Source organism: Gavialis gangeticus, unplaced genomic scaffold (assembly GCF_001723915.1).
Source record: "Gavialis gangeticus isolate Ggan-Ray unplaced genomic scaffold, GavGan_comp1, whole genome shotgun sequence".
NCBI classification, from domain to species: domain Eukaryota; kingdom Metazoa; phylum Chordata; order Crocodylia; family Gavialidae; genus Gavialis; species Gavialis gangeticus.
Genome location: NW_017729004.1, coordinates 59,103,585 through 59,116,917, shown reverse-complemented (window position 1 = coordinate 59,116,917; position 13,333 = coordinate 59,103,585). Strand labels below are relative to the sequence as shown.

The 13,333-nt window shown below is 39.4% G+C and overlaps 1 protein-coding gene across 1 annotated transcript in view; it reads left to right on the top strand.

Moving 5' to 3' along the window:
• Nucleotides 1-13,333, top strand: part of SLC25A13 (solute carrier family 25 member 13) — a 109,862-nt gene that overhangs the window by 49,401 nt on the left and 47,128 nt on the right. Inside the window, exons 5-10 of the mRNA XM_019508458.1 lie at nt 4,121-4,267; nt 6,584-6,722; nt 7,540-7,633; nt 7,821-7,905; nt 9,851-9,935; nt 10,428-10,586. Of these exons, the coding sequence (XP_019364003.1) occupies nt 4,121-4,267; nt 6,584-6,722; nt 7,540-7,633; nt 7,821-7,905; nt 9,851-9,935; nt 10,428-10,586 (709 nt within the window). The remainder of the gene's footprint in view (nt 1-4,120; nt 4,268-6,583; nt 6,723-7,539; nt 7,634-7,820; nt 7,906-9,850; nt 9,936-10,427; nt 10,587-13,333) is intronic.

Sequence of the window (13,333 nt, the reverse complement as noted above, 5' to 3'; positions counted from 1 at the left end):
CCTTCTACTGTTGCAAGTTACTTAGCCTGGTTAAAAGATCTCTAGTTACGTGTATATCGGGTAGATTTCAACTGAAGCAACATTGACAAGGTGTAAGGATGGGGATAAATCAGATTGTAGTTGAGGCCACTAAAGCACTTGAAACCCAACAAGAAACAGGGCTTTCTAAAATACAGCCTTTGGGTCCCATTGCATCTTGAACTTCCAGTTCCCTTGGTGGGTTTAATGCCAAACCGAGGTTAAGCTACAAAACTATCTTAGGCCCCTGACAGACGTTATATTTAAGATGCAGTTAACCTGTTAATCGCATCTTAAACAGCAGTCAGGCCATACATTTAGGCAGTTATTTATTACCACAACATGTGAACCAGCCACACACAATTTTCTGGCTGTTTTCTGTTGTACCTTAAGTTGAATGCGTGGCAGGCTCGCCTGCTGTGCAGCCTGATGCCAGTTTTTTAGTGGGGCTTAGTTGACAGCTCCTCCAGCCAGAGGACCACATGGGTCTCCACCGGGCAGCTCAGTGGGATCCTAGGGCTGGGCCCCACAGTCGGCTGGTTGTTGGTCTGAGCCCCAGGATGACCCCACTGGAGTCTGGGACTGGGACTGAGACTGACAGCCAGTTGATTGTCAGTCACAGACCCAGAACTGCCAGTTCAGCAGGCACTCGGCTTTCAGCTTACTGGTGCAGGAAGCGTTTGAGATTATCACTGGCAAGTAGTAATCACATGACTGGGGTCTGATTACCCAATCCCAAAATCAAGCGTTGATCCATGCGTATGTGGGAACAATTCCTATTGCACCATTAAATGAGTGTGTGCCATCATTTTTTATAACTTGTTGACTAAAATATCTCTACAAAAATTGTTATAATAATGAACTTGCTTACAATCAGAAAGCAAGGCAATGTGGCACAAAAGGTTGGAAACATGTCCTACATGTTCACTGCTTTACCTTAGTATTACCATGTTTATGACTGGCCCTCCTGATTATTTGCTGAAGTGCAGAAATTCCAAAGTAGTTTGAATTTAGACATGGAGACTTCTAATGTTTCTGAGTGTTCATTTTGATACTAAATGTATTTTTCCATGGTATTTCTGCCAGTGCAATGGAGGATGATCCCTGTCTGTCAGAGGACGATCAGCATTTCCTAAGCCAAGTGCAAGATGACTCCTTAAGTTGCTGCCTGTCTCAACCTGACAAGTCTTGTGTTCTTGAACTTCTTCCTTCTTAGACCTCCTGAAAACTGCTTGCTTCAAAATTTATTAAAGTAAATGGAATTATAATCATGGCCCAGGTGAAGCAAGAACTTATGTGGCCAGATTCAACCAGAGAGCGTGTTATTACTAAATTGCAACACCTCCACATAGTGGGTTGTAATGCAATGGAAATGTGACAGACCTGGAGTTGTAACAACTCAAATGCAATGACTAAGATAGTGTAACTCGCATAAAACATTTCTCCTTTAAAGCTGAATTTTTAAATAATTCAGTGGGTGAGTAAAAGTATTGAAACATGTATCAGTCTTTTCTTTGTGTAATATGCTTTGGAATGTTGATGGCACCAGGTAAATTTTAAAATGTCAATTAAAAATTAAACTAAAATTTATTTAAGAAGGCAGGAGCCTGAGCTCGCTTTCTCCCTCTCCCTCACCCCCTTCATTCCCCGCCCCCCTTCAGGTTTGCATGGCATCACAGATATTGAACTTGCCTTTTGCCCTTGATTCCATACCCCATTGAATGCTGGTGTTGCGTATGAAATGAATATTGATTTCCTCTACTTATCGTTGAAGACTGCATTTTGCCCTGTAGTATGATTGCAATTCTTGATTAGTACAAGTCTCAGTTTAATTTGACATTTTTAAGATTTTTTTTAAAAATGTAAATGGTGGAAATAATAGCATAATGTCTCTGTCTTTCCTAAAACATGTTTACTACATCTGAAAGCAATCGGTCTTACTCAGTTTTTCTTTGTTTTCCAAGTTCTTATGTAGGTATAATTGCAGGTATGGCCTAAAAGTAAGCAATATGTTTCCAGGGAAAAGAAATTTTAATGTGATTCAAAACTAAAAGCTATAGCTTACTAAAATATCTGCTTTTTTCCTACTTCCCTCTGAAAGGAATTGATCCTGAACATGGAAATCTTTAACATTCTGTGCTCATGATTTCATACAAAATTAGGCCAAAAATAAATAGCTAACTTTGACATCATCCGGTTCTGTGGTTTGATACATGTAGGTTTGGATTTTGAGTGGTATAGTCTTACAACCTCACTACCTTCACTGAATGATGATGAGAGTCAACCTCTGTTAGGTAGGGACATAGTCAGTTGCAGAAGATTATAACATTTTGGGGCTGATTTATGTGTGTTCTTCCTCTGTCTTCCCTGTATTGGTGTGTTTGAATCTCAAACTATGAAAGTATGGGCTAATACGATCAGATAAGTCGAGAAATATATCTGTACCTGCTCTTAGCACTGAGGTTATTCCTGTACTTGTCATTAGGATGACCCTAACATTGAACATAAAGATTACCATTTATACTTTAAACCCCCCTGAGCTTAATTCCTGGCAGCAGTTCAGCCTGACCGTAGAAGCTCAGCTGAATGTGCACGTACAAGGTTGATTCCACCTCATGCACCTCCCAGCTTTCTCTTTCCGCAGCTTGTTCATAACCTACCCAGGTATACAGCCCTTGAGCAGGGGAGGTCTGTTACCAGCCATCCTCCCCTCCTTCTCCCCCCCTTTCCTGTTATAGCTGTTTATACCCCATTGTGTCTCCCTACACTTTGTAAGCAGAGAAAAGCCATAGAAGAGAAACAAGTAAGATTAGATCTGTCAACTTCAAGGGCTCTTCTTAGCATATAAATAGCTGTCACAGATCTTGCTGCTTTTGAAGGGAAACTCTGCCTCAGGACTTTCCAAGCCTTATTTGATCTCCCTCTTCAAATGACTCCCTAAAGCCAGTTCTGGCATGTTTTCTAGAGGGACAAGCTTCTGGCTTTAAAACTGTTTCTTAGTTTTCCCTGGCTTCTCCAGCTATGTATAGCAGCCCTGCCTCAGATAATTCCTTCTAAACTCAGTTTTACATGACACTTGTAGACTCAGTAAAATACACAGATGAGAGCCCAACTGCATTGGCATATTAACTGTGTCATTAATTGTGTAACCTAATGCACAGACTTTGAGCTTACTGTATTTATTCAAAACTAAGATGACCCTGTATTTAACACAGTCCCCTAATAATTAGATTATGTATGTAGAAAATTTTCAATTTTGTTATAATCTTCCAGGTATAGAATCTAATTATTGGAAGGTTGTCCTAAATTTGTCCCTCCACCCCCCCCCACCAACTGCTATAGTTCACGGCGGGGGTGGGGTTTGGGGGATCAGGCAGCCGCCCCCCTTGCCCTCTAACTACCCCACTTCTTCCACCTGCAGCATTCCTGCACCCAGGTCTCCATTATATATGCCCCTCCCTTCCCTACAATCTCTACCTCTTCCTCCACGCTCTTTCCTGTCAGACATTTCTTGGGCTCTGTTTTCTGCCAGGTCATGGAGCACAGTGGTGGTGCTACTGATAGTCCAGACAGGGGATGGAGTTTCCATGTGCTCCTTCCATGGGGGAGAATCCAGCCTGAGGCAGAGCTGAGTTGCACCTAACAGTAAGGGGGTGGTGGAGGTAGAAGCTATAGAGGGCAACTGGAGGGTAGGGGTCAGGTGTCTACTGTGGGTCCCTACTCTGGCCCTGATCCAGGCTCAGGGCCAGAGTCAGAGCCACAGCATCTGCTTGCTCCCCTTCCTCTTCCCCCCCCGGTTTGCACACAAATCTAAAATGGGGGGCTTCCCCCCCATGCTGATTTGCGTGGAGAAAACCTCATCTTAGATTCAGTTAACTATAGGGGTTTTTTTAACCTATCAAATACATTAGTAAAGGACTTAATTGTCACAGATTGGAATAGCTGAATGATAATACATGTAGAACTCTGCTCGCATCCATCCATGAAGACGTGGTAGACTGAGGTGTGCTATGGAATTGACCTATGGTTTGCCCATTCATGAAATACAGAAATAGCAGAATATAAAGAAGTTACAATTAAATTTGTTTTCATGTTTTTTCAGGAGATGCAGTTGGAACATGCGAAACAAGCATTTGTGCAGCGAGACAATGCTCAAGCTGGAAGAGTCACTGCTATGGACTTCAGGGATATTTTGGTTACTATCCGGCCACATATGTTGACACCATTTGTAGAAGAATGTCTAGTAGCTGTAAGTTCTGCATGGCTTATTTTTAATGTGGTAGTATCCAGGAGCTGCAACAAAATCAGAGCTCCATTTTGCAAGGCACTGGACAAACATGCACCAAGAGATGGCTCCCTTTCCTATGCATCTATTTGTACCCTGTGCCCATCACCCAGACTCAGAATACAAGAGCCAAGTCAGATTAAAATATATAATACCCCACATTATAGACTCTCTTCTTAGGATGTGATCTTCAGAGATCCCACTAAGACTTCCTTGTGCAGCATTTCAAGCAAAGAAATGGGCCTTGTTAATGGCTGACAAATTTCAGCTTTATTGAACTAACATATTATTCCAGAATGTTATTCCAGAAAGCCATTGTCTCCTACCTGAGTAGTTATTCTTGAAACAATTGTTTTGAAAGGTTAAAGTTCCATTAATTGTTCATTATTAAATCTGGTATTTGGATCAGTGAAACACTTGAAGATATTATTTTGCTAGCAACTGTGTGATCTGTTGAACTTTTAAAATAATACAGAATGGGTAGAAATTAGATGAGACTTATTTGGTCATCAAGGCAGTTTTCTTCCATTTCAGCTTTGTTCTTGAACTTATTTCAACACTGGTCCAACACTTATCCCTTCCCCCCCAATATATTGTTGAGTCAAGTTTTAAGTATACCACACTATATGATGCCATCCTTGTGACAAATACCTAATAATGTTTTCTGTGTCTGTAATATTGCTGAGATCCAAATCCAGTATTGTGATTGGCAAGGGCTCCTCAGAGCCAGGTACAGGGATGTTATTTTCTTTGATACTAAGGCTCTGCACAGGCAACCTAACAATGCTTTCCTGTGCACATTTTTCCTTCTTTTCCTTTCCCTATATCATGTTTACAGCACACTGATTTCACATTCACTGTTGACATTACAGTTCTTTTTTTGGAGTAACTGTTATCCAGTTGTATATTTCACATTAAATGCCAATATGTTGAATGTACTTGGGTAAAATGATTGTCACATCAGTTGCACTTGGTTTGCATTTGCCTTGGTATAAATACATTTTGTTGCTTCCTGCTCATCTTTCTACCTTCTAGGGCACTTTGAATTATTTCTTTTCTCACAGGTATTCACAATAGCATTCAACTGTTTTATGTTAATTTAGCATTTTTGCTACTGTTGCTGACTTTTCTAGTTTGTCCTGTTGTTATCAGGTGAATTATTTTTCAGAAGCAAGTACCTTTTAGCATGTATAAAGAATAAGCCAAATTCAGCCTTATAAGGCTGTAGTTCCACTGAAGAAGGCACTTTATCTGGGCTTTGTCATTTGTCTTCTGATGCAGTCCTCTCCCAAGTACTCTGGAGTCTGGGCTTGTCCCTGCTCAAATTGTCTACTATGCTTCTGGTGATGTGTGAGGGAGAATCTTGAGGAGATCTGTTTGGGAACTATGATTCTGTTGCCTCAGAAAAATACTGGAAATTTTATATAATGAGGCCAGGATCTAGAATGCTATGAAACTAATATTTTGTGGACTGAGGATGATTTCTGACCCATTTCCTGCCTTCCTAGTACCATTACCGACTCCACTAGATCTTGTCTTTTTTAATCAAATGTGATTTAAGTTAATTTTTAACATGAGAATTCTAATTATTTCACCCCAAATCAATTTAAGTATTGTCATTTTAGGGGAAATGTTTGCAGTGGTCTGAAATCTGCTAGGTTTATTAGTGTTGTTTTTAAATGAAGACAAGGTTCTTTTGGTAAATCTGAAATCTTTTATTAGACCAACTCTATGTCAGATTTACCAAAAGAACCTTGTCTGCCTATGTCCTTAGACCAACACAGCTACAACCTATACCCTTGTATTTAAATGAAAGCTCAAAACAGGCTGTGAATTGAAATGTTTGAATTGACCTTTTACAGAGCTTGTTTCGGGTTTTGTTGTTTTTGTGTATTAATATACTTTACATCTAAAAGGCTTTAAGATTTGCTCATTAGAAGACATAAGTGAACATATAAAACATTTCCAACTGAAACAGTACTGAAACCTGAACTCTGTAAATTACTACTGGTCATGTTGTTATAATCCTGCATATGTATTTGTTTAGGTTTATAGGGGTAGGGAGAGTTTTACATTCTGGACATGATTAGTTTCAGTAACATAAGAAACTTTCATAGAACTTATTTTTCATTAAAAAAGAATCTCTTCCTATTGACATTTTTACTTTTATAGTACTGTTTCAAAATGTTGTTTAAAGGTTTTTCTTAATCCTACACTGTTGTGAAACATTAACTCGTATCTTTTCTACCCCCCTCCCTTTCTACTGGCTCTCTACTCTAGGCTGCTGGAGGTACCACTTCCCATCAGGTTAGCTTTTCCTATTTTAATGGATTTAATTCACTCCTTAACAACATGGAGCTCATTAGAAAGATCTACAGTACGCTGGCTGGAAATAGAAAAGATGTGGAAGTCACTAAAGGTTAGTAGAAATGTTCTGATTGTGAAGTCTAGGAGTTTTCCTGTGGCATTCACGTGGGGGAGGGAACTCATCCATATGCTTTTAAATCAATCAAAGAAACAACAGGAGGTGAGTCTACATTTTTAGCATACTCTGATGTATCCTTCAAGTGTTCATTCTCCTGTTTAGTCCACCCTCCAGGTTTTTCATTTTGTTTTAGCCAGAAAGAAGGTCCTAATAAATTGAAGATGGGGGTTGGGGGTAGGAGAGAATGTAAAGATATTTAAAGGTTTCAGAAACTTCCTAGGACTCCTGCCAATTTGGCAGCCTATTAAAGTGACCTTCAAGGGTAGTTGAAGAATTCCATAAACTTGTATTGGCGGCATAGTAAGCTGATCTACAATCTTGGAACAAGATGTTATCTGCTCTATCTAACCGCTTTTATAGAGAATTCCCTCTGCAACGCCAAGGTTTCATTAATGTGGCCTACTGGGACTGTGCATGAAAAGTTCCACATCTCTGTCTCCTGGTTTTTTGTGTATGTGTTGTTTTTTTTCTTTTGGTTTTTCTGACCCACAACTGATTGATACCGTATGTCAAATATCCTAAATCCTGCTGATAGTACTAAGCTTTAAGACCAGAAGGCTGCTCTTATTCGCATGACATCTAGCACTCAAAACATAGATTTACATAGTGCTGGTTGCACTTTTTGTGGTGATTGCTTTTTTGCAGCGTCTTGCTCTTAATACTAAAATGAATGGTGACTTTCGGATGCTTTGGGTTTCTTGTTTTAGTTTGATTAATTTTTCCCCTCTCTCATATTTTTATTCTGTTGCAGAGGAGTTTGTTCTGGCAGCTCAGAAATTTGGTCAGGTTACACCCATGGAAGTTGACATCTTGTTTCAGTTAGCAGATTTATATGAGCCCCGAGGGTAAGTCAAAATTATCTACATATCTATATTTATATCTATATACATATTTTTTGCTTAGTAGTAGGAGATAGAAGGATAGTGAGTGTCTCGCTTGCTGCCCAGAAGCACAGGTAACTTAGAGTTGGTTGCAAAACAATTCTTACTCATTAATGTAAATTTCAGTTTAGTGTTTGCTTTATCTCCATAGACGCATGACATTAGCTGACATTGAAAGAATTGCTCCTCTGGAGGAGGGAACATTGCCATACAATCTGGCTGAGGCTCAGAGGCAGGTAAGAAAGAAACAACAGTGAAGCTTTCATAACACTGTTCCTTTCCTCCAGTCCTAAAGCTGGGTGTCTTGCCCCCCTTGTCATTTTCCCTTTTTCCATAACACAAACAGGGCTTGTTGTTGTTGTTGGAATCTTCAACTTAATGCAAAGCTGCTACACATCAAAAGTTGCTCATTTGACTCTCCCCTTTTTAAAAGATAAAGAATTATTGATTTGGTTGTAAGGATATAACAGAGTGTATATGGGTGTCATCTGACTGCTCAAGAAAAAAAAAATGCTCATTGAAGAGGTTTTGTGTTCTGATTCTTTCCCACAAAATAGTTTTTAATGAGAGAAGAAGACTTTCCCCTTTCAGTATCAGTGTCATTTTTGGCATCCAGCACTTGTACATGTTTGAGTGCATTGTGTGTCCTGCTGAATATTGAAATGAGAGTGAATTTTGTTTAGTCTACCACCATAATGTGAAAGCTTTTGAGAAGCGTTTGTAAGTTATGTGAAGAGAGAAATGGTAGGACATTGACCTAATTTAACACAAAGTGATCTGTTATACAAGGCAGAAACAAACTTGGTTTCTCTGTAGCTGTTAAGCATCTTTTCTCCTTAGTATTGTTTTAGCAGGTCTTTTTTTTTTAAATTGACAATCTTGGATATAGACAGAAAAAAACATAGTTTAAGGCAAGCTAAGTTTTGCTTCTTGTGAGATTTAATTTTTTTTTTTCCTTTGAGCTCTGGGTCTGTGCAGAGACGCCAGTTTGACCACAAAGAGTTGTTGCAGGCTACATTTTTAGGACTAACAGGCCTAGAGCCAGGCGTATGTGCAAGTGTGTGTGTGTCTTTCTCTCTCTTTCTCTCTCCTTCTCTTCCCCCACCCATGACCCTTACCAGCCTGAGGCAGTGTCTCGGTTTTTTTTAGCAGTCCCCAAGTAATGATTGTGCTAAGATGAATTCTAATTAGCTGGCTCCCAAAAGCTGACCGTCTATTCCTAGAATACTTCAGGAAGAATCAATTGCTTCGGACTGCATTTCAAGTAGCATAAGCTACAGTAGGTAGCAGTACATTGTAACTGAAAATTCAATGCATAGGACAACAGTTTGTTGCAGTCTCAAGAATTCTCAGTTGAAGATCTTCTCAATATTCTTTTCTCTGCTTTGTGCTGTTCTAAGATATGAAGATACTACTCAAAAGGAAAAGTGCCAAAAGTTTTACTTACATTTGCTCCCTTTTGTTGCCCCCTTTCACTTTCACATCCAGTTATTATTTTAATATCACCATGTGACCCGGGACTGAAAAATATAATTTATAGTGTAGTAAACTCTGCTGTATTTAGCTTGATTTGCTTAGAAATAAAGCTATATGTACTAAAGCTGGGGAAAAATACATAAAGAGAAAACCCTGAAGGTATTTCCAAAAGTGACAACAATTATAATGTTCATACTGTGTGGGAAAATGGCAAACTGTATTACCGAAGTCAGTGGTGGCAAGAGAATGTGAGAGCCTTACAAATTTTCTGTCTCCCCTGGATTCCTTCATTCTTTATTTTTAGGAATAAATTCTGGACTAGAACAATCCTTAAACTCATTCCCCATCAGGATGAATGCCAGATTGTGTAGGGGTGCTGTACTGAATTGCTTACATGTGTAGAAGATGGCTACTTGTTTCCTAGAGATTGATTCATAAACCATTTGGGCAATTGTTTGATGTTGAAGCTGGAAACATCTATTGTTCTTGTTTCTTCCATTCCAATTATAAGCAGCTACATTTTATGTTAACACAAAAATGATAACAACTAAGTTTATGGTTTGCTCTTAGACATAATGCTTGGGAATACCTGGTGGAATTTGGCACTGGCTTGCTTCCTCTATTGTCATGCTCTTCACTCTAGTAATAGTAACCAGAGGGGTTTTTTTTTCCTTTTCCTTTCTTCTCGTTGCCTTACCTTTACAGAAAGCTCCTGGTGATGTGACTCGCCCTGTTCTCATCCAAATAGCAGAATCAGCATACAGATTTGCCCTGGGTTCCGTTGCTGGAGGTTAGTCATGGATGAATGCCAAGGATTCATCCTCACATTCTCACTGTTACTTTTCCCCCTCTGTTGTCCCCCACCCCCTGCCCTCATCCATTTCAGTGTATAAAGACAAAGCTTTCCCTATGTTCCTTATGGAGCCATTACTGTGAGTTGGGATGTTGCTGGGGATGGAGAAGGGGAGCTTTTATATAGCTTTTATATATCACTTGTGCCAGCAAGTGGTAAGTGATTTACAGGTGGCTTTACTGCTTTGTTTGTCATCAAACTGGTTTCATAAGAGACAGGCTAATAATGAAAGAGGCCTGTGGTGGCGAGCTTTTATTTAATTAATTTTCTCCGACATCTCTTTTAGAACCAGTGTATATTGTAGTGGTGGAAGGGGGTAGAGGGGGAATGGAGGACACCTAAATGATCATTGAGATATAATCATAGAATGTGTCCAGTGCAGGTTAAAAATTACATTTTTTCCTTCCATGTGTCAAATTTTGTTTGCAGCTGTTGGAGCCACTGCAGTATACCCAATTGATCTGGTGAAAACTCGAATGCAAAATCAGCGCTCTACTGGATCATTTGTAGGGGAACTTATGTACAAAAACAGCTTTGATTGCTTTAAGAAAGTGCTACGTTATGAAGGTTTCTTCGGGCTTTACAGAGGTGAGTTTGCAAATGTCATATATAGCAATGAAAAGATACTAACAAGAGTTAGCTGCCCACCTGAATTGCTACTGTTAGGGCTTGAAGGAAGAAGAAATAATTGGCAGGGTTTGTTTTTTTTGTTTGTCATCTCATTATCTGCTTGACCATTCTTGTTCCTAGCTTTAATGCATTTCCCTCTTCTAGGTTTGGGGTCTGCCAACTTTTCAATAGTACAAACTAGTGGAAAGGTTGTTCTGGGGAATTTTTTTCTCCCTTTTTTCACAATAGCATGAGCAATTTGCTCCCCCACCTGCAATTTTCCTGTGGTAAGTGCGGCAATTGCTTACAGAGAAAATGCATTAGAAGGGAAGTCTTTATGTCTATTTAGTGGTCTTGAATATGATCAAGGACAAAAAATAAACTAACAATATTTGCTGTTCATTTTATTGGGTCCTGCCCACCTATCATGTGGCAGTGACCTGGCCATCTGTCAGTGTTCTTGGTGAGTGTGGTGTGGGTCAGGCGTATGAACGTTCACCTCCATTACTTGCCAGTTGTGGCTTCAATTCAGACTGTGGCTTGGGTCCAAGCAGTGACATAAAAGCATCAACAGTACAACTTCAGGTTATGGATATGTAGTTGCAAAGAACCTTAAACTAGTACCTGACACTGCAGTTGTTCTAGTTCTGGCACAGAGGTAAAATAAATTGCTTTTGTAGCATGAACCACACTGTGTATGCTACCAGAGAGTATTTCTTTTGCTTGGATGTCCATTCATATTTTGATATGCATTATTTCTCAGCTTGCCCTCATGCAAGCTTGGATTAAAACTGGTTTTGGATATGCTTTTAGAGCAGGAGAAGATGCTATAGTAACAACTTAGCATTTGATTCTGAAAACAACTATATCATTGTTTTGGAAATTAGACTTTCTTAAACAGTAAATGCAAAGAGTTGAAAATGGAGAATTTCAGTTATAGAGGTTACAATTTGGCAGTTATGAGCAACTGGTGAGGAAGGGGGTTCTAAGACTGCATTTGGCAACCTTAATAATAGATTTTGTGGCATAGTGTCTATAATATGTTGGGGCTTGTTGGGTGCTGGTTGACCAACTTCCCTATAAAACACAGATGCTATATTGATTTAAACGCACTAGAGATTTAATGATCCTACAGCTAAATCTACTCTGAATTTTTGAGCAGGCCAAATGGTTTTGTAAAGAGTTTTGGCATGTTTTCTGCCTGCTAGAGATTCTAGCAGCCAGAATCTTGGGAAGTGCCAACTGCTAGGGAATAAATTATGTTTTATGTCTGTTTGCTTATATTCAGCATATGCAGATATAACATTTTCTGAACTGTCCAAAATAATAAATCTGTGCCCTGAGGATGCCAACAGAATTCCATACATTTGTTTTTGACCAGTGGTATAAGGCTCCTACCACAGAGGGTATTTCAAACTGGGAGAACATCAAACTGGGAATGTCCCACATAGTTTAACTGTATTTGCTCATCCTGTGTGTATTTGCTCTTTCTCCTGTTGCACTCCTTTGCTAGGCTTCATGCACCATGTCCACTACAGCCCGTCTACTATACCTCCTTTATCTTGTTAGAGAAATGCTGAATCAGTGAAATAGCCCTGCCAACCTGACTGCTGATGTCGTGAGCACAGGATTATGATCTCATTCCTGGATTAGACAGGAGGAGAAACTGGGCTGTTTCAAACAAAACAGCCATTGTTGATGCAGTAGATATTTCTGGTGAAGTGAGCTTTTTTTTATATAGCTGCTTTGTGTGAGGGCATGTTCTGGTATAACTTTTTTTTTTAAGGGACAAGTGAGTAAAACTTCTGAAAAGACATGAAATTTTGCAATGGAAGTTAGACTGTTACCTGATATGTAGGGAGAAGACATAGTTTGGGAAGGAATGGCAGCTGAGGAGGAGCAAAAAGGTTCTAAATAGGTTTGAAGGCCTGTTGTGGGGTTGCTTCTGACATTGTAGTTGTAAGAAAAGCAAGTGGGAATTCCAAACCATTCCAAAGGATATTTTTTTTTTAAAGATTTTATCTTTGAATCCATTGGCTTGAACTTCGGGTTTTTTTCATTCCGGTCTTCGTGGGGGAAAAAGCAAGAAACACCACGTCATAAAACATGAGTCTCAGATAAGGATAAATTACACCATCTTGTGGATATAAAGAGAGCATTAATATTTGTTTAAAGAGAACTTTGTCCTAAAGGTAGTCAGTTCCAGGAGAGGATATTTGAATACCAACAATGATAAAGTCAAAGTAATTGTCTTTTATAGCACATTTGTAACTTTCTAATATGGTCATTTTTCCATGAATGCTAGTATATAGGTGTTATGTTGGAAGACTGGGTTTGAAAGACAGCCTATGTAAAAGTCTTAAGATTTTTCTCTTGCCTTCTCCAAGCATGAGTGAAGAGTACCCATTGTATAATTTGGTATTGCGACTCTACCAAACATAGCACAAGGAAGGTCTCAGGGGCTTTAAAATAGCAGAATCTCTTCTAATTCACAAGATTCTAAATCAAGACACTTTTCAGAGGCCTTAAAGCAGTTTACAGAATTGATCAATACTTCTGATAGGCTAAAAACAGATATGAGGTTTATTCCAGGTCTCTCTGGGGTCCAGTTGTTCTGGTGTTGACTCTGATCAAAACAGATGCAGGACACACATTTACATTTGCACCTTGAATACCAGCGCGCACGCGCACACACACACACACACACACGCGCGCGCACACACACA